The sequence below is a fragment of the Vanacampus margaritifer genome, chromosome 20, assembly GCF_051991255.1.
Source record: "Vanacampus margaritifer isolate UIUO_Vmar chromosome 20, RoL_Vmar_1.0, whole genome shotgun sequence".
Taxonomy (NCBI): Eukaryota; Metazoa; Chordata; class Actinopteri; order Syngnathiformes; family Syngnathidae; genus Vanacampus; species Vanacampus margaritifer.
In genome coordinates, this window is record NC_135451.1 from 7,789,475 (window position 1) to 7,817,348 (window position 27,874).

The 27,874-nt window shown below is 38.1% G+C and overlaps 1 protein-coding gene across 2 annotated transcripts in view; it reads right to left on the reverse strand.

Moving 5' to 3' along the window:
- arhgap29a (Rho GTPase activating protein 29a) overlaps positions 1-27,874 on the reverse strand; it is a 32,704-nt gene that overhangs the window by 3,455 nt on the left and 1,375 nt on the right. Inside the window, exons 1-18 of one of the 2 annotated variants that reach the window (XM_077554389.1) lie at positions 14,550-14,814; positions 12,092-12,235; positions 9,733-9,829; positions 9,563-9,635; positions 8,618-8,678; positions 8,176-8,316; positions 6,609-6,673; positions 6,411-6,521; positions 6,242-6,322; positions 5,101-5,283; positions 4,874-5,011; positions 4,625-4,791; positions 3,628-3,797; positions 3,425-3,538; positions 2,298-2,390; positions 2,056-2,219; positions 289-477; positions 64-201 (exon numbers count right to left, since the gene is read on the reverse strand). In XM_077554389.1, coding sequence (XP_077410515.1) covers positions 64-201; positions 289-477; positions 2,056-2,219; positions 2,298-2,390; positions 3,425-3,538; positions 3,628-3,797; positions 4,625-4,791; positions 4,874-5,011; positions 5,101-5,283; positions 6,242-6,322; positions 6,411-6,521; positions 6,609-6,673; positions 8,176-8,316; positions 8,618-8,678; positions 9,563-9,635; positions 9,733-9,829; positions 12,092-12,235; positions 14,550-14,625 — 2,205 coding nt within the window. In that variant the 5' untranslated portion in view covers positions 14,626-14,814. Of the gene's footprint in view, positions 1-63; positions 202-288; positions 478-2,055; positions 2,220-2,297; positions 2,391-3,424; positions 3,539-3,627; positions 3,798-4,624; positions 4,792-4,873; positions 5,012-5,100; positions 5,284-6,241; positions 6,323-6,410; positions 6,522-6,608; positions 6,674-8,175; positions 8,317-8,617; positions 8,679-9,562; positions 9,636-9,732; positions 9,830-12,091; positions 12,236-14,549; positions 14,815-27,874 lie in introns of those variants that run through there. The other variant, XM_077554388.1, reaches the window with a different exon arrangement.

The following is a 27,874-nucleotide window of genomic DNA, read 5'->3' on the forward strand; positions in this document are numbered from 1 at the left end:
AGATTTAGAAATTAAATGTGAAATTAACATACATGGTCAAGGATAACTGTAAAGCAGGCCTACCTGTCTCAGGTAGAGTTTGAGCACGTTGCTGATGTCGTGGGGGTAAAGGTCAGACATCTCAACCAAGTCCTTGCCATTCTCAAACGCTTGGCACAGTTTTTCGACGCGCGACTTGGCACCGTTCAGGCGGTAAATACCCTTTGCAGCCCAAAACCATTTTTATATTACATATAATCATACAGAGGATTTTGAAGAAATGTAACGGAACCACGTTTTTGTAAATACCTTCACATTGAGCGCTCTGGTCTCTATCTCCGATGTACATTTACGGATGATGAACGGGATGCCGTCCTGGCTGTTGTTTGCCGTCTGCATGAAGTCAACACCAAAGAGGTGGAGCTTCCTCTGGAGCTTCTTATGACCACACTGGATGGCCAAGCTCTCCAGGCACTTTTTGTGGCAGGCTAATGAACACTGGGGAATTGTTGAAACATTTCAGTTCATCATTTGCACAGTATAAATATCTTAAAACAAGAAATATAGGCTGGATTTTATCCAATCAAATAAAACGTTATTTATATAGCACTTTTATACATCACAAAATACTGTGCAAACATCCAAGGAGCGACATAAAAGCATGGCGGGGCACGGAGAAACCATGTGAGGAAAAACAGACTGGAGTATGGTGCAGGAACCTCCAGCCACCCCTCCCAAAGCAAATAAAAAGCTAAAAAAATATATGAACAGTACCACTATAAGCTTCCTTAAAGGGGAAGTCAACCGTAAACATTTCTTGACAATAATATGTTATATGTGACCACACTAGTGTAAACATGACATTCTGACTACAGTCATTTCTGGCCGATAAGGCACACCTGACTATAAGCCGCGCTAGCTAAATTTGGGAATACTCGAGTTTGTTACACATATAAGCCGCACCCGACTGTAAGCCACAATTGTTTTAATGTTACCAAACTCTGACTAATTTTGGTGGGGAGCTTAGTTTTTTTGAGTATTTTTCTTTTTTCTGTTTAAAAATATATATTTTCCTGTTTTTCTGAATATTTTTTTCTGTTTTTCTAAGTATTTTTTCCCTGTTTTATCAAATATTTATTTTTCAGTTTTTTTTAAATTTATTTTTCTAATTTTATTTTATTTTTTAAAGGGTTTTCCCTCAGAGATTAGAGAACAAACCACAATACAGTATACACATTCATTCCTTTATTGAGAGCCAGTAAGTAAACATCTAATTGCATTTGCAGGTATGCGGGAAAGTGTCTGATTCTGCTATTAGCAAGTCTGCACCAAGTCACTTGGAGTTCAGAGGTAAAAAAAAAAAGTTACTCTGAAAAACAGAACACCAGCTCTGTTTTCGGAATATTTTTTTTAAATATTTTTTTTCCCTTTTTTTCTGAGTAATTTTTCCTCCTGTTTTTCAGAATATTTTTTGCCCCAAAAAATATTCTGTAAAACAGAAAAAAATATTCAGAAAAACGGGGGGAAAAAAATATTTTTTGTGGGGGGGTTGACTTGGGACCACAAAATGGAGTAAATCCACTAGATGCCTTTTCGGTCAATCTTTGAATTAATAGGAAAAAAAATGCCTTTCTGCCTTTTAACCTTTTGAACTAATTTCATGGAGCCATTCCAAGAACTGAAGCGCTTGCATTCTTCCATCACTTACTTGTCAAAGCACCCAGGCAGCATTACATAACCCACATTTCAGGGGAGAAAATTCCATTAACGCTTTCTTTCCCCTTTGTTCATATACAGTGTCTAATAAATATGGAAAGAAACTTGACCTGAAAAATAAAGCAGTGGGGGCACACAGGGGTTAACTCTTTAGAAGTTGGGCAAAAAGTATTTCGTTTCCACTGGCTGTTTCCCCCTAAATTGAAACTTTTCCTTTTTGGATATTCAGATGAGTGCAGGGGTGGTTATTCTCATTTTTTTTCCGGGGGGGGGGGTCATCAAAAATGATAAAGAAGCTAAGAGTCCAAAAGCTGTTCATGAATTCATTACGGGGGAAAAAAAAGAAGAAACCAAGGTTACCTCTTCACATTCTGCTCCTTGAAACACCACCAGCCCGTCACACTCTCGACACTTAGAGAGCGCTCGGAGTTTTCTCAGCTTGTGCGATTGAGCAGCTTTGGACATCTGCGTGTTTCTAAAAGGACGTGGCGAGCTGGCTGCCTCTATTAAAAGATCATTTAAACCTGAAACGTGCAATATATACTGAGTCATGCATGTCGAAAATGCTAAATCAACATTTGTGACTGTTTTGCCTGACGCACCGTTATCAGATGGAGAATGGGGCTCATCCAGGTCATCAGCAGATGACATGGTGCCAGTAGAGGGTGATCTGGGTAATCTTCTTTTAAAGTCTCCTGGAAAGTATGATAAGACCAGTAAGTCCACATTTATCCAGTCAAGACTAACTAATTCTAGCCAGTTTTGAACTATAACTACACTCATTTAATCATGATTTATGCACACACTCTAAAAACTGTTGGATCAAAAATGACCCAATCATAGGACAAAAATTAACCAATTATGGGACAAAAATGGACCTATCATCTACTTTAATGCTACTTTGAGCCAAGAAATGGGTCTTTTAGTGTAAAAACACTCATAAATATTGGTCAAATCCTTTACTTGGGTCAAAAAATTGGGCTATTTTTTTATAAAACAACCCAGAAAGTTGGGTCAAATTGACCCATAAAGTGGGTCGGTCCATTTTTGAGTCATAATTGGGTTACTTTTGACCAAACTGTTTTTAGAGTGTTTAACAGCAAATCTAAGACAGGCAAAAGGCCTTACTTTTAAATTACATAATAATCTGTTTTTTTTTAAATACTTTGTCCTTCACTTCCAATCACGTAATTATACGTTTTTATTTTATTTTATGCTAGAGCATACAGAAGGCTTTGATGCAGCTTCTGAACTGAAGAGGTCGCTTAAAGCAATGGTAGTTGCTAGAAAAAATGGCCAGCAGGTGGCAGCAGAGTATAAGCGATCAGCCAGGGCCATGTTGCAACAAGCTCTTTTTCCCAGTGTTTTCAACAGGTTTGTGAATAATGATGAAGCTTAGCTATATTTTAATGCTAATTTCTGCAAAATGGAAACAGTTAGAAATATACTTTTAATACTTTTTTTCTGATAAAAGAAGAGACTCTAATCTTTTTCTTGGTAGTTTCCATGTTTTTATAGCAATAGAACACAATATTCTGTGGGCCTTGCAAAATCAGTCAAAAAACAGTAAAACAGCCGGGAGCGAAGGGAGTTGCTTCATTGAAAATGGCTGGGAGTGAATGAGTTAATATTATAAATGTTTTAAGTTACACAAAACAAATGAGTCCAAAAAATGGCATATTGCAAGTGAGTATTAAAATCCTTTTGATGGTGGCAATGAAATGCTTGCCTGGGCTCGCAGTTGGTGAGTCCATGGATCGGGACTCGCTGCTCCCTCCTACACTTTCTGAGTCACTACACATTCCTCCGCCCTGACTCGAATTCCAGGTACGAATCCGAAGTGCTGCATATCAAAAAAAGATTATGCTGTCATCAGTTGTGTTCCAACTGGCATAAATGAGAATAAAATTGAATCTGCCGAATTGGAAATACCTTGGATGTCAGTACTGCTGTTGGAGCGCCGCTCTGCAATCTTGGCTTGTTGGGTGGTGTTGGACCCGTCATTCTCATCTGGACCGAGGAGGTCGGATGTCATGGCTCCTTTTGACAGGTTACCGTGGGATGAGTGATTGCCACTTAGTGTGTGCTGGGTGAGATGGATTCTGGCAGTGGAGATGACACATTGATAATTAGCAAGAATGTGTCTTTGTAGAATAGTAGAATTAATTTTTGAATATTTACATACAGTTTATTTTTAAATACATCACAACAAGGCAACTCAAAGTAACAAACAGATTGGACATGCTAGGTGGCTAACCATTCAAACCAGTGCTACATTCACTTACAGTCCACCTTATAGAATGTCGATCAAACACACAAAAGGTTTAAATATCTGCTAACGGATATACATAACTACAATTGATGTTAGAATATTTACATATTTATTTTCATGGCATCACAACAAGCCACACGAAGTAACAAACAGATTAGACATGCTAGGTGGCTAACCTTTCAAACCAGTGCTACATTCACTTACAGTCCAACTTATAGAATGTCGGTCAAACACACAAAAGGTTTAAATATCTTCTAATAGATATACATAACTACAATTCATGTCAGAATATTTACTATATCTTCTAATAGATATACATAACTACAATTCATGTCAGAATATTTACTATTATTATTATTTATTTTCATGGCATCACAACAAGCCACACCAGTAAACCCAAATGCTGCTGAAAAGTTCTGAACTGCTGATATCTATCTATGCATTGAGGGATCTTGAAATCTTACAATATACAACAGTAGTTACTGTATTAATTGGGAATTGTGCAACTGATACTGAAATTAATTAATTAAAAAAATTAGTTTTTTCACAGACATCAAATGGACTTTAGCGCAATTTCTGATGGTTTTCTGTATTTGGGTTTGGGACCAACACTAGAGAGCGCCATTAAAGGACGAACTAAAACACAGCAAGTCTCACCCTGTGCTTGATGAATCCAAATAGTTGGACTCCGACGGCAACCTCCGGACAAACTCGACAAAGCGATGCCCGGGCTCGTACAGTTTGGCATTTTCACAAAGACTCTGGTGGTTGACAGGAAGTGATACAACCTGGGCCTGCTGGAGCTGGAACCAGTTGACTGTGACCTTGAACAGAAAATGTCATTGGTGGTATGAGACTTTAGTAACCCTTCAAAATAAACATAATTAAAGAAACATCTGGACGTACAGCTTTAAGGGTGAGGTCGCATTGGAAGACCATCTTTCTGAGCTGAGTGATGATGTCACTCTTGGCGTTGGCAAGATGGACTCTTTCTTCCACAACATCGGTCTGACAAGCTTCGCAGTGTGCCCTTGCCTCCTCAGCCTGCATCCAATGGAACACAAAGGATTCGCAATTCAGATTAGAAAAATGATGATAATAGTGTATTAATGACATTCATTTTATGACCCAACCTTCAGCAAGGCCTCCTCTTCCAACCTGCGCCGCTTTTCAAGTTGTTTTACAGCCGTTGCGCCTCCTACTCCTCCGATTTGTTCCCCCTCCAGGCGGCTGGTAGATACCTTGGCCTTTTCATACTCTTCTTGACGCTGATCCTGCAGCATCCGAGCCTTTTTCAGAGCGCTGTCCGCTTCATGCTTGTCATGCAAAAAACATTTGGCAGTACCATTAAAATGGCATCTTAACGCATTTGCTCCCAAAAACGTATAAATACGTTATATTTTAACTCATTCATTGCCATTGACGACTATAGACGTCAAAAATTCATGTGAACTATTTCTATTAGTTTAACTTTTTTTTCCATTTAATTTCATTTTTTAGGTTGTACATTTATAACATTGTAGTCATGCGATTAATTACGATTACAAATTTTAATCGTCTGCCGCCCCTTATTTTTAATTAAAAAAAATTAATTAGGGGCGTCAAGCGATTACATTTTTTTAAATTCTAATTAATCACATGACTTCACTAGTTAACTAACGATTAATCACAACTTTTATATCTGTTCTGAATGTACAATATAAAAAAAGCTAGGTTTTCATACTCTTGTTAGCAAAAGTGGAAAAAAAATTCTAATGGATTTTGGGTGTCTATAGCCGTCAATGGCAGTGAATGAGTTAAATATCACCATGCTCACAAAGATGTATTTGTTTTTTTTTGGTTCTTTACGCTAGAGCATACAGAAGGCTTTGATGCAGTCTCTGAACTGAAGAGAATGCTTGACGCAATGGTAGTTATTACAAAAACGGCCAGCAGGTGGCAGCAGAGTATAAGAGATCAACCAGCTCAAAAAGGTCTTTCCCCCACTATTTTCAACAGATTTGTGAATCATGATGAAACTTAGCTACTGTATATCTAATGCTAATTGCTGCAAAACTGAAACAGATAATACTGATGAAAGAAGAGACTGGTAGGTTCCATGTTTTTATAGCAATAGAACACAATATATTTCGGGCCTTGCAAAATCAGTCAAAATCCAGTAAAACAGCCGGTTGCTTCATTGAAAATGGCTGGGAGTGAATGAGTTTATTTGTGTGTTATGGTTATTTCCCAAACCATTTACCAAGCCGTTTTATAACAATATTAAAGAATTACCATTTTCTTCTGCTGTCTCTGCCACTGCTCCTTCATCTCCTTTCGTAGTTTGTCCAATTCATGTTTTCGTGTCATCAAAGGCTAGATTAAAAAATAAATAAAAAATAAAACATTTACGTGAGTATTGTTGTGTTTATTATTCACCTAGCAAAGGGCTTTGTGTTGTTACCTGCATAAATTTGTTGCTTTGGAGCACTGCTGTGGTGTTCAGTACAAGCTTGCTGTATTCAATGTCATTTTTGAAAGCAGCCATGTAGATGTCACGGAAAGGCATGAATTCCTTGATATCAGAAAGACCAAGAAAAGAGGGGTTGTTGGTAAAACAAACACATTGTGTCCAAATCTAAGATGCAAATTATTGAATCACCTGTTGACTTGCGAGGGTCTTTGCAGATTCCGCCATTTTGTTGTAGCTCTTCGCCAACTCGATATCTGTAAATACATCCGTTATACATGTGACAATACTGATAGATCACCCTGCCCTTTATTTGGTTCGTTGTAAAATTAAACATGTTTGTAACATTTCCAGAGAATAACAGGAAAGTCAACGGAGACATTTACTTTAAATAAAGTCAAGCAATGTCCTTGAGTCATTCATCATTAAATAAACCATTAGCCACGGAGGATGTGTTAAATAAACAGTTTGCCTGTTTGCCTGATAACACATGCATTGTACCACTTTTACAGAGAGCCCTGTGTCACTATGCTTACTGGAAGAATGACTAAGTATGACAGTGAAACCCATTCATTAACCACCTTCACAGACTAGAAGTTCACACGCTGCATTCTCAGCCTTGAACGAGACGTTGAGGTAACAGTGGGAAAAAAAAATCCCAGGAAATATAACTTTGGGGTGGGGGTGGGGGCTATTTCCGTAGTTGGGAAATAATCACATCATTTTTTCATCTGCAAGTTCAAGTGTTCAATTGTTCAATTTGATTTTACACTTAAAACTGCATAAAGTGTAAATTCCTGGCAATAGTCACATTTTTAGTTCTCTTGTATTAGAATCTGAATATTGATTTCAACTGAACACTGTCAACTAATCACTTATTTCCATACACTTGGACTACAATTTTTACTTTGGGGTTGCTGGGAAATGAAAATACAGCCTTTAAGAATGGTGTTTTTTGCGAAATCTCAAAATTGCAAATAAAAAAAAAAGGGGGACGGTGTGTAGAATTTAGTGCCATCTAGTGGTTAACTGACAGAATGCAACAACCTAAGCTCAAAGCATGTGCTTTACTACGGTGCCTTAGAGACCAAACTTCGCAAGCCTACCGCCGATTACAACTACATTCGCAAAGTTCTTCTCCTTCGGATATCCGTAGCAGAAAGATGGCCGCGAAACATATCGCCCTCCTGTAAGGTTCAGCACGACATATGTAACTAGCGATTAATATACCTATGATTATATTAAAAGAATGTACGTTGATGTGATAGAACATATTTTTGTGCATTATTCTCTTTTGCATATTATTGAAAGTAATGGGTTTTTAAAATGTATGAACATTGAAAAATTAAAAAATTACACACACTATCCCTTTAAATATATATTTTTTCCATAACTTGAAACCGACATGCGGACCTTTTAGCCAGAGCGGGTCACTTATGTCTAAATGTTGGTGTTAAGAATATAATATAATACCTCACTGTCAAACAATGAAAATCATAACCTCCTTGGCAAAAGTTGTAAAAATTAATTTTTACAACTTAAACTCTGAGCTAATGTTTCATTTAAAGACCCACAATTTGCATAATTAGGCACACATGAAACTCAAGATAAAGACATATACAGATAAAGTTCCTAACATGACCACCTTAAAATATTTTTGAGATACTGTAGCTATCTATGTACAATGGCCATCATGCCACCTACCAGCTCTGTGGCACTCCTACTAACCCGTCTAACCCGCAACACTTCCTTAACTCACCCATATTAAGACGCTTCTCCACCCAGCCCAGCACTTCTTTGGTGTATTTGGACCAAGCCTTGGCGTAACGCAGTGCTGACTCCACCCCGTTGTCCTGCTGCTGCAGCGTCCGATCCACTTCTTCGACCCGAAATGGTGGCCCTGTTACAATCACAGGAACCGCACGAGGGAGGTTGTAAAAGATGGACTTAGGCATGACTGGCAAGGCTACTCTCAACACTGACCTTAATACAAATACAGGCTAATACCATTTGAAGATCATTACAGCTATGTGAGTAATGCATGGATTAATAAGTAGTCATCCAACACAATTTGTAGCCACACTGACACATCTCACAAGGCCCAATGAGAACATTTTATTTTTTTTACTTCAAAAAACCCGCAAAAAATTTACTCTCTCTTGCAAAACCAAAATACATGCTGTTAAAGAGAGCAATCTTACCTGGCGGATCATCTTTCTCAGAGCCGGATCCTCCAGATTCCACAGGCAGGTTGTCAAAAGACTGAGACCAGATTAAAAAACAAAAACAAAAATGAAACAGGGTTTAGACCATCCATATTACTATACACAGAAGAGCTGCAAATAAAGATAGTATCAATAAATCATTTGGCGTACTACAACTACTACTATACAGTTCATTTTACTTGACAATTCAGGACAGTAAGGCACTTCCTGGTTTTAATAGGCCTGTGAATGCACTAACGTCATAGAACCAACATTCATTTTACTTGTCCCCTTTAAATCTTATTGTGCTGAAATAATTCTAAGCAGTTGATTGACTACATCATTACGTACTTGGTATAAGGGGTTGCAGGATTCTGACTTTATTCGTAGAATTCTGACTTTAAAGTGAGAATTCTTTATTGGTTTGAACTGAATGTAGAATTTTTTCCCTTTTTTTTCTTTTTTATTTTACTTTGAAGTGAGAATTCTCACTTTATTCTCAGAATTGACTTTAAAGTGAGAATTCTGACTTTAATAACAGAATTCTGACTTTAAAGTGAGAATTCTCACTTTATTTTCAGAATTCTGACTTTAAAGTTGACTTTATTATCAGACTAGCTCTTCGTCAAAAAGTCAGAATTCTCACTTTAAAGTCAGAAGTCTTGAGATCAAAGTCAGAATTCTGAGATCAAAGTCAGAATTCTGAGATCAAAGTCAGAATTCTCACTTTAAAGTCAGACTTCTGATATTAAAGTTGGAAATTTCACTTTGAAGTCAGAATTCTGAGATAAAAGTGATAGTGAGAATTCTGAGATTAAAGTCAGAATTCTCACTTTAAAGTCAGAATTCTGAGATTAAAGTCAGAATTCTTACTTTTAATTCAGATCTTGCCAACCCTTTTTTTTCTCTTCACTATTCCTCCTCCGTAATTACGCAACTTACCCTGCTCGTCTTAGTTAGGGGGAGCCCTAACACTGATCCATTCTCTACATCTCCCATAAGGAAGTCAGACACTCTGGAAAAAAAACAAAGAAGTTTTAAAATTGGAATGCATTTTGATGCCGAAAAGCTTACGTCAGTGTCTCATGTGGCGTCATCAGCATGATACCTACACATTGCCAACGGTGAATGCCAATTTGTCAATTGCGGAGTAGATGTCGCTCAAAAGACTCTGCTTGTTCTCTTCGTTCACCTCCTCAAAATTCACTCCTATCAAATGGAGATGAGGCGAGATTAAGTCAAGCTTCCCCGTCGTAATGTAAAATGAGCGCACTGGAGACTTCCTGCACAACTCCTTGAAGGCCACCACTCTATGCATAATATAAATTGTTTTATGTTGTCGTCTCAAATCACAGAACAAATTGTGAAGTCAACCAAAAGCATCCAAAACAAACTCGTATGTGAGCTCTGAAAGAAAACAAAAACTCCCAACTGTATATAAATGGGCTGTAATCGGGAAATCCAGTAGCTTCCGGAGCAAGTCAAAACACGCTGATGACTGAAGACAGAATAGGGGAAAAACACCAATGTAAATATGGTTGTAATCAGTCTTCACAATAACCTTCCTGTCCTGACTGTGCAGAGAAAAAAATAAACTAGATGCTCAGAAAGCAAGTCCAATAAATCAGTGATGTAACTGCCGCTTGCTTGAGGAAACTCTTGGTCTTTCCTTCCATTGGGACAATGGCGATTTCTAGAGTACTAAACACAAACTACCCGACTTTTCAATTGGATACGCTGTGTTTATCATTTGAAGTTTCTCCATTTAGTTTGAAGGCAGCAAAATGATGGTTGTGGTGTGACAAACGAAAAAGCAGTCATATTAACGAAAGGGTTTTTGAAATCTGCAAAGAAGAATGATTCAGACTCCATGACCTTACACCACAAGACAACTATAAATACCTACCTGTAATGTAGATTTTCCCCCCAGAACCTTGGTCTTGTTCAATAGGTAATCCCATCTTGATAAATCACGACGATCACTAAACTAGATGTCTTATACATTCTTCCCATTTTGCTCTAGTTGTTATCCTCAGTCAAGCAATATTGAGTACAGTATGAAGAAAAAAATGCATCTGGAAAAAAAAAAAAGATCTGACTTATAGATGAGGCCAAACAATTTTCTTCAAATGACCAATGATCCGAGTGGTCCTGGGAACAACGCGTCGTCACCATTGAAAGCACGCAACTCACTTCTGCTTTTACATTGCCTCAGCTTCTGTCCAACCCCTAACCCCTCAACAGGACATCCTGAGCCTTGTTAGAATACAATGCCAGTACTCGCACAGTGGTCCAAATGCGGAAGTTGCATCATTGAGAAAAAATGGTATTGTTTCAGTGGAAAAGCACAACACTCTCGCACAACTCAGATGAATCCAAGTACTGTATCTCAGTAGTAATTTTTTTTTTGTTCACCATAAATACTAATGAGAGGGACCCCTAAGGATGCCTTGTTGATATACCAGGTAACACAAATCATAACTAAATATGTCAAATTATGATGACACATGAGGATTGTAATTATCAAATTACTTATCTGGTCCATTATCACCTAAGCTACTGGTAACACATATATACACATATATACACACACATATATATATATATACATATATATATATATATATATATAGCATATATATGTAGCATGTTCAAAATATCTAAATATATATATATATATATATATATACATATAGCATGTTCAAAATCATATATATACATATAGCATGTTCAAAATCAAAACATCTAAATAGTAATTATATATATATATATATATATATATATATATATATATATATATATATATATATATATATATATATATATATATATATATATATATATATATATATATATATATATGTAGCATGTTCAAAATCAAAACATATGGCGCAGTTAATGAAGTGTTTGTGTTACCAGTAGCTGAATGTGTCATATTCAGCATGTTCAGGTTTGATTTATGCTGGTCTATGTTTTTTATTTATTTAAACAAACTAACTTTAAATTGCACGTAAAAAAATAATGACATCCAGAGCAATTCTGTGTACAAGTTGCATTGCTCATCTGAGGATTGCTTGTAAAGTTACAAATTTAGATGTTTTGATTTTGGCCGTCTGATTATTGGTCCAACATTACTCATTTCTTTACTAGATCATCCCACGGGTTGAATTAAACCCTTTGACGGGCCGTACGTTCGACACCCCAACTTAGGTGATAATGGACCAGATAAGTAATTTGATAATTACAATTCTCATGTGTCATCATAATTTGACATATTTGTTCAGAGTTGTGATTTGTGTTTCCTAGTATACCAACAAGGCATCCTTAGGGGTCCCTCTCATTAGTGTTTATGGTGAACAGAAAAAAATAAAAATAAAATATATATATATATATATATTTCCCATGATCACCAAGCCCTAATTGCTGGCTTGTATTAGAAAGATTTGGTGACCCAAAGACATTGTAACTTACCTTTCACTGCAGTGATGACAGTTCCAGCTGCACTCAGAATATCAACTGAGTTGAGGCTCTGGTGTTTGCTGACGACAGTCGACAGGACTGCCAGCATCTCCCCGAGACGCTCGTGGACTGCCTTGTGGAGGAAGGCTTGGTGCTCTGTGGCGACACAAGTTGGAAAATTCAAAGAGTTTTGTGGCGTTCAAGCAGACTAACTGCTTTAATTAATTCATGGGAAAAAGTAGTCTGATTATCTTTACTGTGATGTAGGAAATAAGAGCGATTGAAGACATGACCTGCATGACTTCACCATTCATCCCATTTTGAAGTAAAATTACAATGGATTTATACTGTAAATGGTTGATGTAATATAGGGGGCATACCGGTAAAGCTCTGACTGCAAATCAAAGAGCCACTCGCTCACGCCCAGGTGCGTCCTTTGGCAGTAAAACAATTGAAAAACTGTTACGTTGCTTGGCAAATTGATTGACAAAACACTTCTAAACCAGGAAGCGTGATTCCCCCTGAAAGTTTGATCCAAAGCCCAGAGAATTACAAATCTCCCATCCTACCAACAAATGGTGCACCCGTGCTGCCAACAGGATCACGACATAACATTCCGGCTTTCCTGGTTTAAAGGGTGGCCATGGCAGCCATGTCAGACAACTGCCATCCATTCACAGCAGTTGCGGTCAACACTAAAGCAGTCAATGGTCTGTCTAGGCAACAAGGCCATAAAGCAGGCCTGGCAGTGGGATTGCAGTCAGCTCAGTAACCTACATAGAGAACTCATACCTAAAAGCCAAGTGCATAAACACCCACGACCTATTGCGACCTAACTACAATTAGAAGTTTGCAAGTCTGTTAATCAGAAGCCCCTTTTTAAACAGAAATGATGAGGTAAGAAACCTAAAAACACAGCTTGTGATAAGGGTGGGAATTGAAGTTCTGCCATGAAGTCAGCAAGCTAACAAGAAAACAGCTTATGTCTGTATAAAGGGGACACCTGACTACTCTATACAGTTACTGTTATGTAATCTACAAAGCTGATTTTCAAAACCATCACCCCCTCTATAATACAAAAAAATGCAACATAATGCAGACTAAAGTGATTATTTTTTAAACCGCAAAACCCTACAACATTGGTTGTTGCGCAACTACGAGCGGGTTGCTTACAGTCCATTTTTCTGCCTCACACTGCTCCATTCCCTCCAACAATCCCACCGACAGCCAAAGCCACATTTGCGCTGATGATCACCCCAGGATTACCTCCTCATGGAAAAGGGGATCAGAAAGACTTTAGCTGTCGCCCATTTTTCCTTTTATTCATTAGCTCTCTTTTTGGAGTGGGACAAATAGTGCAACCAGCGGGGCTAATACAGGGGGGTCTGCGTGGACATATTGACAATGCTTGCTGTGGTGATACGGGAAAATCAAGCCAACTAAACAGTCTGTGAAAAGTTCCCATCAGAAGGTAAACCAGGTTTACAGGAAAAAGAAACATTGGGGGGGACATACAAACGTATAGAGAAAAAGGGGGGGAGGGGGGGGCAGCAGGAAACAAGTGAGCCTGAGTGAGAACAACGTCATAATGAATTGTAGAATTGTAGTGTAAGAACTGTTTTTCACCATTTCAGGGCTAAAACAGAGGAACATGACACTTCAGCATGAATCGCCCCTCCCCTAATAAAAAGTATAAGAACAAGGAGGCTGACTCAATGGGTGAGCCTGTTAGCTTGCAAGCTAGCTGGTGGCTAGCACCCGTTAGCTTGCAAGCTAGCTGGTGGCTAGCACCCGTTGTCAAGAGCATGGAAAGCCCAGCAACGGCTCGTTTGATATATTCCAACCATTGGGGTCTTTAAGCAGATATAATTCATGGCTCAAACATGGTAGGTTTGTGTACGTATAAGAAAGACGTGTGGTATTTGAGTGAAAGTTGAGCGGGGCGTGGTTACAGTGGACATGCCCGCACAGTGACGGTGTTTTGAGAGTAGAAATAAAGGCTTGATTTCTTACAATTTATTCTCTGCGATGTGTCAAATTTACAAGACATTTTTATGATCACTTCACTTTACAGGGAATTCAACGATGACACTTTCAAATCCATGTGAAAAATCTTTTAACAAACAGAAAATGATGTGTTTGGACTATGGAAACACACATACTACCAAATGAAAGATTGGGCTCTCATCTTTCATCAGAAAAAAAAAGTTTGTTTCTACCTTATTCCGTCTTTCAGTAATCAACAATAGAAAATGGTTAGTTTCACCTCTGTTTTGAAACAAACGTATTTTAACGTCTTTGGCACTCCTCCCTAGGATTTTACTAAACGTTATTTAACGTTTTTGGCAGTCAAAGAGTTAACAAGGTAAGCAAAAAAGCTGACATGTATCCTAAAACCAGACACTTTAAATTTCAAATAAAAATAACTAAAAATTAAATTAAATTAAAAAAAACTAAAAGTACTTCTTGCCTCCAATGATTTGCGCTAGCCAAAAGCTTCGCCGCAGGACCTTTAGACACTCCTTCCCCATAGCAACCATGTTCATTCATCTTCATCACATGTCATGCACAGCTTCTTCAGCTGCTAAGAAGCTGGTAGATTTTAATGACAAAAGCTTCTTTCCTTTTTGTTTTAACTGTCCAACTACTAAAAGAAACCAAAAAGTATCTCTTGTGTGCTTCTGGCAAAGATTAAATTCACCAAAAAACGTCTTTTATTAGGGCAGTTTTTTGGCATTCAAAATCTGGGTAAAAGACCGATGTAGCTATTTAGGAGTGCTTTTTCAGACCAGTTGTCATAAAGACACCCTTGAGCATCATAAAGCGCTTTAATACGGGCACCGCCTCTTTCATTTCAGTGAGCTCAGGAATATTTTTAATACCCACGTTTGAACAAACTCATTCGACTTCTTTGAGAAGTCAGATAATAATCAGGCATGAAAATTTTAACTACAAAAACTGTGCATGTGTGTGTGTTTACCCACGTGTGCAGAGTCAAAGTTTCCAACAAGCTGCTTCAACCCCTATGTCCTTAATTGGTCTTAGTCAAGATCCCCAGACATTATCCTTTCGAATTGTTAAAATAAATAAAATAGCCCGAATCATCCTGGCACATGCTTCACAACCCATTCAGTGAAGTGAATCCCCAGTACAGGAGGCATAAACCTAGAGGTTTATTAGGGACTACCCTAAACCATGAATGGCCACAAGATAGAGGGTTTTCCTTTAAAAGGTCTCATTGGCTGCGATCTTCAATGGCCGATGTGTGGCCATCCTACATTGAGGCTAATTAGCAAGACATTATAGCTGTGTGGACCAGCACAGCAAGGCGCGGGACCAAGTTAAAAGACTGATTATTTAACCCCAGAACTGCTTTTCAGTGAGGAACACAAAAGCACAGACAGCTTGTTCCCACCAGGAAGGGTCTGTTCAAGGCATATCTGACAAATAAACACATTTAGATTCGACAGCTGTACTCTTGTTTTAAAGAGCGGACATTAAGTTTAAAGAGAGGTTCTGGGAAGATCCTTCTGGCCAAAGGGAAAACCAGGGTTTGAAGGACAAACTTGTTTGAGAGCAGAAAAACTCAGTATTGTCCCTGGGGCCACTAGCAAACAGTGGGACAGGTCACCTCGTAGACATGACCACATGAAGCATTTATGGAACAATAAATTTCAACAGCAGCTTTTCACTTTACACACCAATGAAGGACGTTTTGGTGGGAGGATGGTAAGGCATGATAGGGGAGGAGCTCTGGTGCGTACGGGAGGGAAAATATGAAAGGAGAAGGGGGTTGTGTGTTATTTGGGGTAGTTCTCTTCCTGTGGGATTTGTCCCAACTTTACCCCTGCACAGCACATCCCCGCTATGAGAGAAGGAGTGCGAGACATTCCAGGGCATAATAAGGCCTGGTGAATGAAAGCTATGGAGGGATCAGACCTTGAGCCTGATGAGAAGGAGGCCGCGGATCAGGAGCTCCTCGCAGGCTGCCAAAAACACATTGCCGGGCTTTTACTTCATTAGCGTCATGGAAACCCAACATTCCAGCCTCTTGTTTGGTAGTGGGGATGGGAGTTGCGGCGAAGGGGGTGCAGGGGGGGGGGTGGGGGGCATAATGAAAACATTGTCAGAGAATTCACCATCAAGATGACACCATAATAATAAAACATTCAGAAATCTCTCCAGCTTTCTCAAAAATGTTACTCAGGAATTATATACTATATTTTATAGTGTTTAAATGTTATTCTGAACATGAAATGATATAACCGCCAATCCCAATGGATAATTACTAATTACGGGCTTTGTTTCAATGACATGACCCAATAGTGCCTGAGACAATATGACTTGGCAACATTCCATTGACTGCGACCTATCCTCAATTATGCATTGCAAATCTTTATGGTCCAAAGCATCTGAAAAAGGGGCATGGGGGGGTTTATTGTCTCATAGAGTGCAAAACCAGTAAACATGTCACCAATATGTCTTCAAAGGTTAGATCACACAGGGAGGCAAGCCATAGTAAAGGTGGGCTAATAACCAATAGGGTGCCGCATGAGTGCTATTTTTTTAGACCGCAAAGCTGTGTGACGTCAGCAGCGTGAACCGGAAGGGGGTCAACATAGAAGCGTCAACTTGTGTGGACGTCCAAAAGAGCAGTTTAACGTCAGCGAAGTGAAGCCTTTCACCTTCATATGTAAAAAAAAAAAAAACACTGTTGGGGGCCATGCATGCCCCTACAGTTGACAATCCTGATCCCTTGGCGGCCGCCGCCTGTCCTAAAGAGATACGCGATTTTCTTTGTTTTTTTTATTTGCCATTTGGCCCTACCCCGACTACCAGAGGACAATAATGAATGATGAATAAAAATGCTAAAATTACTTTGCGACTGTTAAGCGAGAAAATAATTGAAAGAATTGAGGTTTGTTAATATAGCGAGGGTTGTTGGTTGACAACCAGATATGACAGACAGGGCATATAGTGGTAAAGGATAGCTTGTTGAAACTGGAGAATGTCAGTGTCAGTTGTGTAGGACAATGTTTTTGGGGGGGGGGACAACAACCTTTACCTCTGGATCAGGTCGTTCTCTTTTTCTACACTCAAGCCATCTCTTCAATTGAACATTAGCATGTTCTTCAACATCTATACCAGTGAGTTTGGCACCAGGGACATCGTTCTTGGACAGAATTAGTAGGTTTTCTTTGGTCCTTCCTCGGGTCTCTTGACAGCCTCACGACTCTGGCTGGAAGTGTTCGGTTTAGGTGAACGGTATGGGATTTTTTAAATAGGTTTTAGGTGTACTAATGAATACACACTCACACACACATACACATACAAAAGGAAAAAAAAAAGAAAGAAGAGAGAGCAATGATGATGACATGCCAAATCGGTAAAATTACCGAATGAACAATACTGAGCTCTTCCAAAAAAAAAAAAAAAGTAGGTTTAGCCCAGTAGACCTCTTGCTTGTAGACTGTTTACGTACGTCTAGCATGACTGACTCGACGAGTTTGACCCCCCCCCTAGCGTCAGTCGCTAACGTTATGAATATTAATTAAGTGTGGTGACGTGTATCGTGTGGCACACCAATACAGTGCTCAATGTCAGAGAATACGGAAGCGTGAAATATATATTTGGCTTGTTAGTTTTTAGTGCATGGAACCCCAATTGATTGTTTTGAATGTATGTACAATAATTTATATCGCCTATCCCACAAAAAAAGAGCCGATAACGCTAAGTGTCACATAACCCAAGAGTTTATATCTCAAGATTTGTTATTTCATGTGTATTTTTCTTTCTTTCTTTGCATCTTGAGTTACGAGCATATGTGATATTCAGCGTGAAATTATTATTTTTTCTTTCCCCATTCAGCTCAGGACCTCTGTCTTATTGAGGAAAGACAGATACCACTTAGAGATCCCCCACATCGCCACCTCCACCACCAACAGTTGAAGCCCTGAAAGATGGCATTCCAACTATGCTCTTCTTTAAGAAAAAAACACCCCTTTTTTTTCTCTGAAAAAAAAAAAAAACACACCATAATCTGGCAGCCAAACTGGTCAAGCCTAAGTGCTAAAAGCTTATGCTTGTTCCCCAAAAACATGCATTGTACGCAAAGGGACATCGGCAGGCCAGGAAGCGAAGACGGCCCCCTTTTAGTGCACCTGTCAATGGGCATAACAAGGAGGTGAGGGGCTGAATCTGAACACAAAGGGCGGGCGGCTATTTGGCTTTACTGTCATCCTGATCATGAGTAAATAGCCTTTGTGAACTTCAAAGCTTACCTTCTAGCCTAAGTTACTCTTGTGACTATTGAAGAATAGTATTCTTTTAAACATGAAGGCTTTACGGGACAATTATGATATTTGTACACCATATACGGCCTCCAAAATATTTTTGAGAAAGTTATATTCGGTCAAGTAGACCAATAAAGATTAGCAAAGCTCTGACAGGATAAATGTTTAATTATTTTGAGTTTTATATTTTTGTAGAGTAGCAAGAGCGAGGTATATGAATTTGTGAAGTCACAAACAATTATATGAGGTCATGTTTTTACTGGACACATTTACAGTGCAGGGCGAGAAAAGTATGTGCACCCTGAGGGCTAATGACTCGGAGTCAGGAATCAGCTAACCGTGAGTCCAATTAATGCAACTATATTGGAGGAGTAAAAGAAAATATGTGCTGACCTCAATTAGACCGTCAGAAGAGTGAGTCACAGAATGTATCCCTACGAGTTTGTCCCTCATTTTTGTTTATGACCAACTTCTGACAAATAATCTTTCTCTCTCTTTCACTCCTTCAATTCTTTTCTTCATTCCAATCCCTAATTCCTTTCAGGTGAGTGTTGAAATGTTAAGCAGCTTTTGATCCGGAATTGCTCCATACAGAAACACTTTTTGAGCTTCACCATGAACTTCAGAGTTCCAGACCGCATGTCTGCTCTGAAGGCTGAGCTGTTTTATTAGTCACGTTAAATATAACAATAACCACCTAGCAACATTCTGATTAATATTACATTTCTGGAATATGATTTATGAAGCAAAATCCAGCCGTTTGTAATCCATCTCAGGGGGCGGCCATTTTGCCACTTGCTGTCGACTGAAGATGACTTTAATGTTGCTCAGGGCTCAGGCAACGACCAATCAGAGCGCACTTGTTTTCTGAAGCTGCGCTTTAATTAGTTGTTGCCTGAGACCTGAGCGACTGTGATGTCATCTCCAATCGACAGCAAGTGGCAAAATGGCCGCCCCCTGACATGGATTACAAACGGCTGGATTTTACTTCATAAATCCAGAAATGTAATATTAATCAGAATGTTGCTAGGTGGCTATTGCTACATTTAACGGCTGGATTTTGCTGCTTAACTCATATTCCATTTACGCAATATTATTGATAATACCATATTTAGACTGGTGGGGCTGCATAGAACATATTGTTAAAAAAAATAAAAATAATAATAATTGGGTAGACTTCCCCTTTAAGTCAATAAAAGTAGATAATTTTGTAGACTGCAACTACTTTCAGGAAATGTGAACATTTTACAAACTAGTAAAGTAATAATGAAAATACTAATTAAATGTACTCGACATAACAGTCAGTCAAAGTAGTTTCGATCAAATTGCTACACTGCCGCTCATTGTTGAAAATGCATATCGCTGATTTAATGCCACTGTGCCTAATTGGAGTTGACTATAATCCAAAGCAGGGACAGAAGCCACAAATTCAGCAGCTATTTAAGATTATTCGGAAGGATAAAACTGGCGCCCTTGTTTAAAAAATACCAGCAGGACAAAAGGGGTATTCTGTTGACACCGCCACATGGGAGGAGACCCCAAAAACGACACTTTTGTTCAACTGTTACCTTTGCATCGTCAAATAGAGCAAGCCATTTTCAACAGCGATATGTCATTCCTATAACAGAGGGTATGTATTCCAACATTCAGTCCACTGTATGGTCACAACTTTAAAACAGTGCATATAAACTATATTGAGTCGTAAAAGACTTATAAAGTTTAAAACCATGTACAGCCCTTCCCTTTACAGTGATTCTTATTTGTCAAGTCTCAAGTGTGGGAATCTTGGATTGTATTGAAATGTGTGGCAGACTAAGGCGCTTTAGAGAAAAAAAAAAAAGAGTACCCATAAATATAAATCTTTTTCAGGGGGGAAGGTAAGAAAGACACTTAGAGGATGTTCCCTCGGGTTCTAAACTGAAAACGGCTTACAAATCAGCTGCAGTACAGTTAAGGCTATTAAACTTGACAAGTTAGCATGTCTTTGCCACCTGTATACAAGGTGCCACCATTGTAAACTGATGATTGTAAATTTAAGCCTGTGTTGCTTCGTTCATCGTGACATGGTTCCTTTTAAAAAAGAGAACAAAGAGATGTCACAAAACATTGGGCATTAATCCCCCAAATATCCAATTCTACCCTAGAAAGCAGTAAAGAGCGGTGTATTTAAACAAGAAGCAATTAAGGTAATGTAATAAATCCTTTCAGTCAGCTTAGTTTGCAAGATAAGTATACACTATGATTAAATCGAGACGATATTCTTTAAGTGTCCAAGACAATCCAAGTATCTTGATCTTAAAGAGATGATTTTTTTTTCCCACGTTGGAAAGGATCATTTGGATGATTTAGACTGGCTTTATATACAAGCACATTAGAAGAACCATAAAAGGAACTTTTCAGAGGCAAGACGCTGCTAGCAGTACTTAACAGTCGATCCCAGAAAACCCAGCGGGATCGACTATCTAAACAGAGGAGAGTTAGAGCCTTTTAAAAAAAAAAAAGTTTGGATGGTTGGTGAAAAGCCCAAGTAGGGCTAATTTTGCACCCAAATCACTGAAAAATATTTTTAGGCTTTCTCAGAGGACCCACACCAGAGTTTCCCAGAACGTTGAATTGTAATTGCAGAATACTTTCCAAAAAGATACAAACGAAACAAGACTACCCAAAATGTATTTTAGACAATTCAAATCTTAAGCCATTATAGTGTAGCTGAGCTGTGTCCATGTTCATTACACAACACCTGAGCTAAGGTATTCACTCAAATAATGATTAACCAAAGATTCCTCATGACTCAGAGTAAATAGTTGACATAGGGCAAGGGGAATGAGTCATGCACATACTGTACATTTTCAAATAACGTTTTGCCAGATGACGGCGTGTAAAATGATCAAAGATGCATTTTATTCATTTTTAAAAGGGCACTCATCATTCCTGCATAGACACTCGGGCTTATCGCAGTATTTAAAAGTTGCTGTGTCAGTGGCAGGATTCCTCTGAAGCACAGCAATTAACCTCACCCAGTCTAAGCACAATATGAATGTACAGTACTGCATTTAAATGTCATTAAAGGTTTTAGATTTTCATGCTAATGAATGTTCAGCTTTGTGACTAACTTAAATGCTGCTCAAAATGGGTCTTGGCAAATTAACTCATTCACTGCCATTGACGGCTATTGACGTCAAAAAAATCATTTTTTCCACTATTGTTAACAAGAGTATAAAAACCTAGATTTTTTTTAATTGTACATTCAGAACAGATATAAAATGTATGATTAATCGTGAGTTATCTATTGAAGTCATGCGATTAATTACAATTAAAAATGTAATCGCCTGATGCGATTTAAAAAAAGAAAGAAAAGATTATTAAAAATTAGAGGAACGTCAGGCGATTAAAAATGTTAATCGTAATTAATTGCATGACTTCACGAGTTAACTTAATCACAAATTTTATATCTGTTCTAAAAGTATCTTTAAAAAAGTGTAGGTTTTTATACTCTTGTTAACAAAAGGGTAAAAAAAAAAAGTTAAACTAATAGAAATAGTTACAATGAATCTTTGACGTTTATAACCATCAATGGCAGTGAATGAGTTAAGACAAAGATCATTTCTGTAGAGCACAAGTTTCTACACTCTCAATAAAAACTTGAGGTGCAAGCAGCTATAAAGGGCCCTCGGAAAACTGGGTACTGTCACATAGGACAAGAACACTCTAAACTAGACAAAGTGACATTTCTAAAGAAACTGAAGTTACTTGAAAGATACATTATGTGGAAAATTGCAAATAATTAATCGTAACTGAAAGACAAATGAATAAAAAGACACTTGAACTGTAATCTGTCTGAGGTGGGATTCGAACCATCGTTTCCTGTTTACCAGTAAAAGCTCCGCAGCACTAGCTGAAGAGTTGTCCAAGTAGGGTTTGAACCCAGGTCCTCCATGGTGGCAGGCAATTGCTCTAAACACTGATCCAATACTGCCGTAGAAGAATCTGTGACATTGTATATAATTGTTGTGAATCCATCAGTATATACTGAAAGCTTGCGCTGAATTAGAATTTTGAATATAGAGCAGAATAAAAACGTAATAATGATGAATGCCATCAAAAGTAATGGCTGTGAAGTAATTTGACAATGATTATTATTCAGAATTGCATTTGTACTGTTTGTTAAAATAGGACCTCTATAAAAGGACCAAAAAATGGCGACAAATTCCAAAAGTGTATCAAAATGGAGGATTTCCTGTTTAAGAATTTGTTGTATGTTGAGGCTGTTACAAATGCCTCCAAATGTTCATGTCTCGAGGTGATTCACGCAGCAGTCGCTGCTCGGGCCCTAAAAAAGTCCTAGATTTGAATTTGGTTGGTTGATAAAAGGAGGGAAAAACTAATTAACTACACCTTGCTTTCAACTTTCCATTGTCAATGCTGGCTGGTGCAGTTTTTACGCTTATGCGGTTGACGCAAAAATTGGCCATCATTCTGCTTGGCAGAGCTTGAAGGTGTAAACACAGAAGGCACGCCTGTCTTACTAAAATAGGCAGCCTTGTAGTCAACACACCCCTAACTCCCACGACAGCTCCCGAAATCTGCACTGAATTTGAGAGAGAAAAAAACAAACTCTGTTGGTTGTGGGCCAAATGTTTGCTACTTTAACTCATTCACTGCCAATGACGGCTATAGACGTCAAAAAATAATTTTAACTATTTCTATTAGTTTAAATTTTTTTCCACTTTTGTTAACAAGAGTATGAAAACCTAGATTTTTTTTATTGTACATTTAGAACAGGTATAAATGTTTTGATTAATTATGAGTTAACTAGTGAAGTCATGGGATTAATTCTGATTAAAAAATGTAACCACCTGACGCCCCTAATTTTTTATATTTTCTTTTTCTCTTTTAAAAAGAAAAGATTATTTAAAAAAATACTTAACAAAAAAAAGATGATTAAAATGAGGGGAGCAGGCGATTCAATTCATTCGTAATTAATCGCATGACTTCACTAGTTAACTCACGATTAATCACAAATTTTATATCTGTTCTAAATGTACAATTTTTTATTTTAGGTTTTCATACTCTTGTTAACAAAAGTGGGGAAAAAATTTAACTAATAGAAATAGTTAAAATGATGTTTTGACGTCCATAGCCGTCAATGGCAGTGAATGAGTTAAAGTAGCAAACATTTGGCCCACAACCAACAGGGTTTGTTTTTTTTCTCTCAAATTCAGTGCAGATTTCAGGAGCTGTCGTGGGAGTCGGGGTATGTTGTCTACGAGGCTGCTTATTTTAGTAAGACAGGTGTATGTAAAATGTATTTTTGACGTCAATGGCAGTGAACGAGGTAATATGATTGAGATAGGCTCTAGAGTGCCTATTTACCATCAAATACAAATGGGCCAGAGAGACCACCCCCACAGCTCACTCATAAGGTCTCATGATGTCCTCTGTGACCCCAGTGAGGACCAACCTCGAAATAATAACCTCCTCCAATCACTGACATGTCCTTCACAAGTGTGCAGTGAACTAGGTCACAACCTTACAGAAGAATGTAAATATCTACATTACAACCCAGTGGAGAGTTTGTGTGCAGACAGTGGACACCAGACCAGTCACATAAACAACTTCTGAAGACAGAAATCAGTCATGTGTGCGTCCATTGGCTGTGGCTCCACCATGCAGTAATAACCATCTAAGGATGCACTACTAATCAAAATAAACTTAAAATGTCTTATTTGGAGGACTCGGCTGAGGAAGCCCCCATAGGGATCATTCTCACAGGCCGCAGCTATTCTGGACTTGGGAAAGTATCAATTTGTGCGAAACGCTGTCGCTTTACAGGAGCGTGTGAGAGTGGGGATGCCGCCAGGGACAATGGGGGTCACGCTCACGTCATTGACTGTGAATTCAGCCGCAAAGGGGACCCAGAGGACCCGGAGCAAAAGCTGAGCATTGTTTTGGACTGTGTGGTAAACAGAGGAGGAAGGGCAGTGGTGGGAGGGTTTTCGCTTACTCTCAGTGAGTGACCACAGCAATGAAAGCTTTGAACTTTAGTGAAGCAGCATGTGGACAATATGGCCGTAAATTGAAGAGGGGTTTAAATCACTTCCAATCACAATGCAAGTCACTGTTAGCTGTCTCTGAGTTTCTATGCTAAACTTTGAAGATGTCGATCACAGATGAGAACCAAATGAAAATGACTCAAATATAATTCGATCGCCACACAAAATGCTATTTTCAACAAGGTTGTACACCTCTACATCTCCATTTTGGTATTCTTATTAACTCATTCACTGCCATAAATTCATTAAACAATATATTAAAACTTGGGGCGACTTCACTAGTTAACTCACGTTTAATTGCAAATTTGATATCTGTTCTAAATGTACAATGAAAAAAAATTCAAGATTTTCATACTCTTGTTAACAAAAGTGGGGGAAAAAATGTTAAACTAATAGAAATAGTTCAAATGAATTTTTGACGTTTTTTACCGACAATGGCAGTGAATGAGTTAATAATGCATTAGTGGAATATGAGTTAAGCAGCATAATCCAGCCGTTTTGATCAATATCAGAAGGCGGACATTTTGCCACTTGGTGCCGAGTGAAAATGACATCACAGTTGCTGAGGTCTCATGTAACAACCAATCAACGTTCTGCTTCAGAAAACGGGTGAGCTGTGATTGGTCGTTGCCTGTGCCCTGAGCAACTGTGACGTCCTCCTCAGTCGACAGCAAGTGGCAAAATGGCCGCCCCCTGAGATGGATCAAAACGGCTGGATTTTGCTGCTTAACTCTTATTCCAAAAATGTAATATTAACCAGAACGTCATGTTTAGACTAGTGAGGTCAACATATAACATATTATTGTCATGAAATGTTTAAGGTTGGCTTCCCCTTTAATTCTCTTTTGCCTCAATTGTTTTAAAGTAGCACTAAGGAACTTTTTAACCTAGATAAAATATTTTCATAACTCTTCTGACGAAACATCGACTAGTTGAATGGTACCCTTGCCAGGCCTGAGGGGGTCTCTATCATTTTTACTGGCACGAAGCAATTTTGAAGAGCATGATAGGAACATTTCCACACAAAAAAACTACAAATGTGCTGACTGCTTTATGGCAGATGTCAAAAGCTACCCCTGATGAAAGGACAGTCAAGGATCAACATTGGCCCGGATTTTACCTGCTAGCTAGCGTAAGCTAAAAAACAACGCAATGCGCTTGTCCTCATGGGAAATTAGGTCTTCCTTCAGATATAACAATACCGCTTTTGTCTTCGATGGCGCCGCCATAATCAACGTAAACTGAAAGCTCCTAAGTGTTGCTTTAAGACATGATTAATCACCAATTACTTATTTCAACCAATTCACAATCAATGTAATTTTTAACAATCATTTAAGCGAATATTATGCCCATTCGTTGACAATGAGCAGACTTTTGAAATGTTATCGAGGCAAATTTATACCATAAATACTTTCCTCAAAAGTGGAGGGTTTTGTTTTCAACATCCAAATCCGGCTCTCAAATCTGTCGTTTCCTGCATTTAGCTAAAACAAGCCCTAATGGGAATACTCAGTCACGTTAGCATCTACTACAAGTGACCGCATCCGCATAACTCAGCCCATGTTTACTGAACACATTCCCAAGACATTTTAATTTGAAGTCTGAAAGATGACTCCACTTCATTTTGTCAATATAATGGAAATGGACCCCCAGCAGTTCAGAAAAGTGGTCATTAAGTCACCCATTTATGTTGAAGGTGGCCATTGCACTTCCCAGGTAGTTTTTTCTTTCTTCCTGCATTAGTTATTAATAATTAATGAAATTGATTCATTTGGAATCATCTGCAGCACAGTCTAAAAATCATATTGTCCACCCACCCCCTACTTCACCGTAATTACATCATGAACCGGTTTCTTTGTGTCTAGCTAAGAGGGCGCTTTTGTTTTGTTTGACTAAGTCTCTCAAAGTCAAAAGGCGTCTGTTGCTCCCAGTTGAGGGAGGTCGTCAGACTTCTGACGCTTCATACAATCAAATTTACAATCTAAAAACTGTTGGGTCAAAAGTAACCAATTATGGATCAAAAATGGATCGATCCACTTCATGGATCAATTTGACCCAAATTTCTGGGTTGTTTTATACAAAATTACCCAATTGACCCAAGTAAAGGTTCTGACCAATATATATGTGTTGTCTTACACTAAAAGACGTATTTCTTGACTCAAAGTTGGGTCAAATAAACCAAAGTAGAGGATCGGTCAATTTTTGACCCATAGTTGGGTTATTTTTGACCCAACTGTTTTTAGAGTGTATTATTCATTTTGCATGTAGTTTGCAGTAGCACAATAATGCACCGTATGATTGTATAGTCATATTGGCCTTATTTTGATTACAGGGGCAGCATTATTAGAACCACAATAATAAAACGTGCAAGCTCAACTTTTTCTCCCCTAAAAACAACAATAAACATATTTCTCTTTTCACTATTCTTTGTCAGCAGCGGTCTTTACCCGTAAGAGAGCAATAGCCTCCAACCAAAAGAGAGATAAGGCCAGTTGATTGGCCGCGCAGCCAAGGCCACAAGAGGACAAAATAGGTACACTGTCTACAGGGTGTGTACATTACAGTGAAAGCACCAGTGTGTACACAACACTTAGTTGACAGCTACATTGACTTACTTTACTAAATACTGTTTATACAGTATTTGTGTGTTATCAATTTAAAAACATGGCCAAGGTATATTTAAATAGAGTATTTATAAAATGCTGCAGAAATTCACTTATTGCGGGGTGGTCAATTAAAATAACTCAAAAAAGTGTTCAAAACAGCAAATAAACTCCTACCCACCCAAAGCAAAACTTTTATATCGGGCAGGTGCTTTGGACTGAGCACAAAGATAGCAATCAGGTGATAATTATGGTGATTAAAGTGTATGTCAACCTTTCTTGACAATAATATGTTATATGTGACCCCACTAGTCTAAACATGACATTCTGATTAATATTACATTTATGGAATATTAGTTAAGAAGCATAATCAAGCCATTTTTATCCATCTCAGGGGGGGACACTTGCTGTCGACTGAAGATGACATCAATGTTGTTCAGGCAACGACTAATAACAGCTCACCAGTTTTCTGAAGCTGAGCAAGAGGCAAAATGGCCGCCCCCTGAGCTGGATAAAAACAGCTGGATTTTGCTCCTTAACTCATATTTCACTAACACAATATCTACCAAAATATCATATTTAGACCAATGAGGCTGCATAGAACATATCATTGTCAAAAAAAAATGTTTTATATATATATATATATATGTGTGTATATGTATATATATATATATATATATATATGTATATATATTTAAAAAATAAAATTAAAAAAAAAAACATTTATTAATTTTTTTTAATTTATTAGTTTTTTTTTTTTAAAAAAAGGAGAGCAATGATGATGTCAAATCGAATGAACAATACTGAGCTCTCCTGGAAGAAAAGAAAGAAAAATGTTTTTATGTT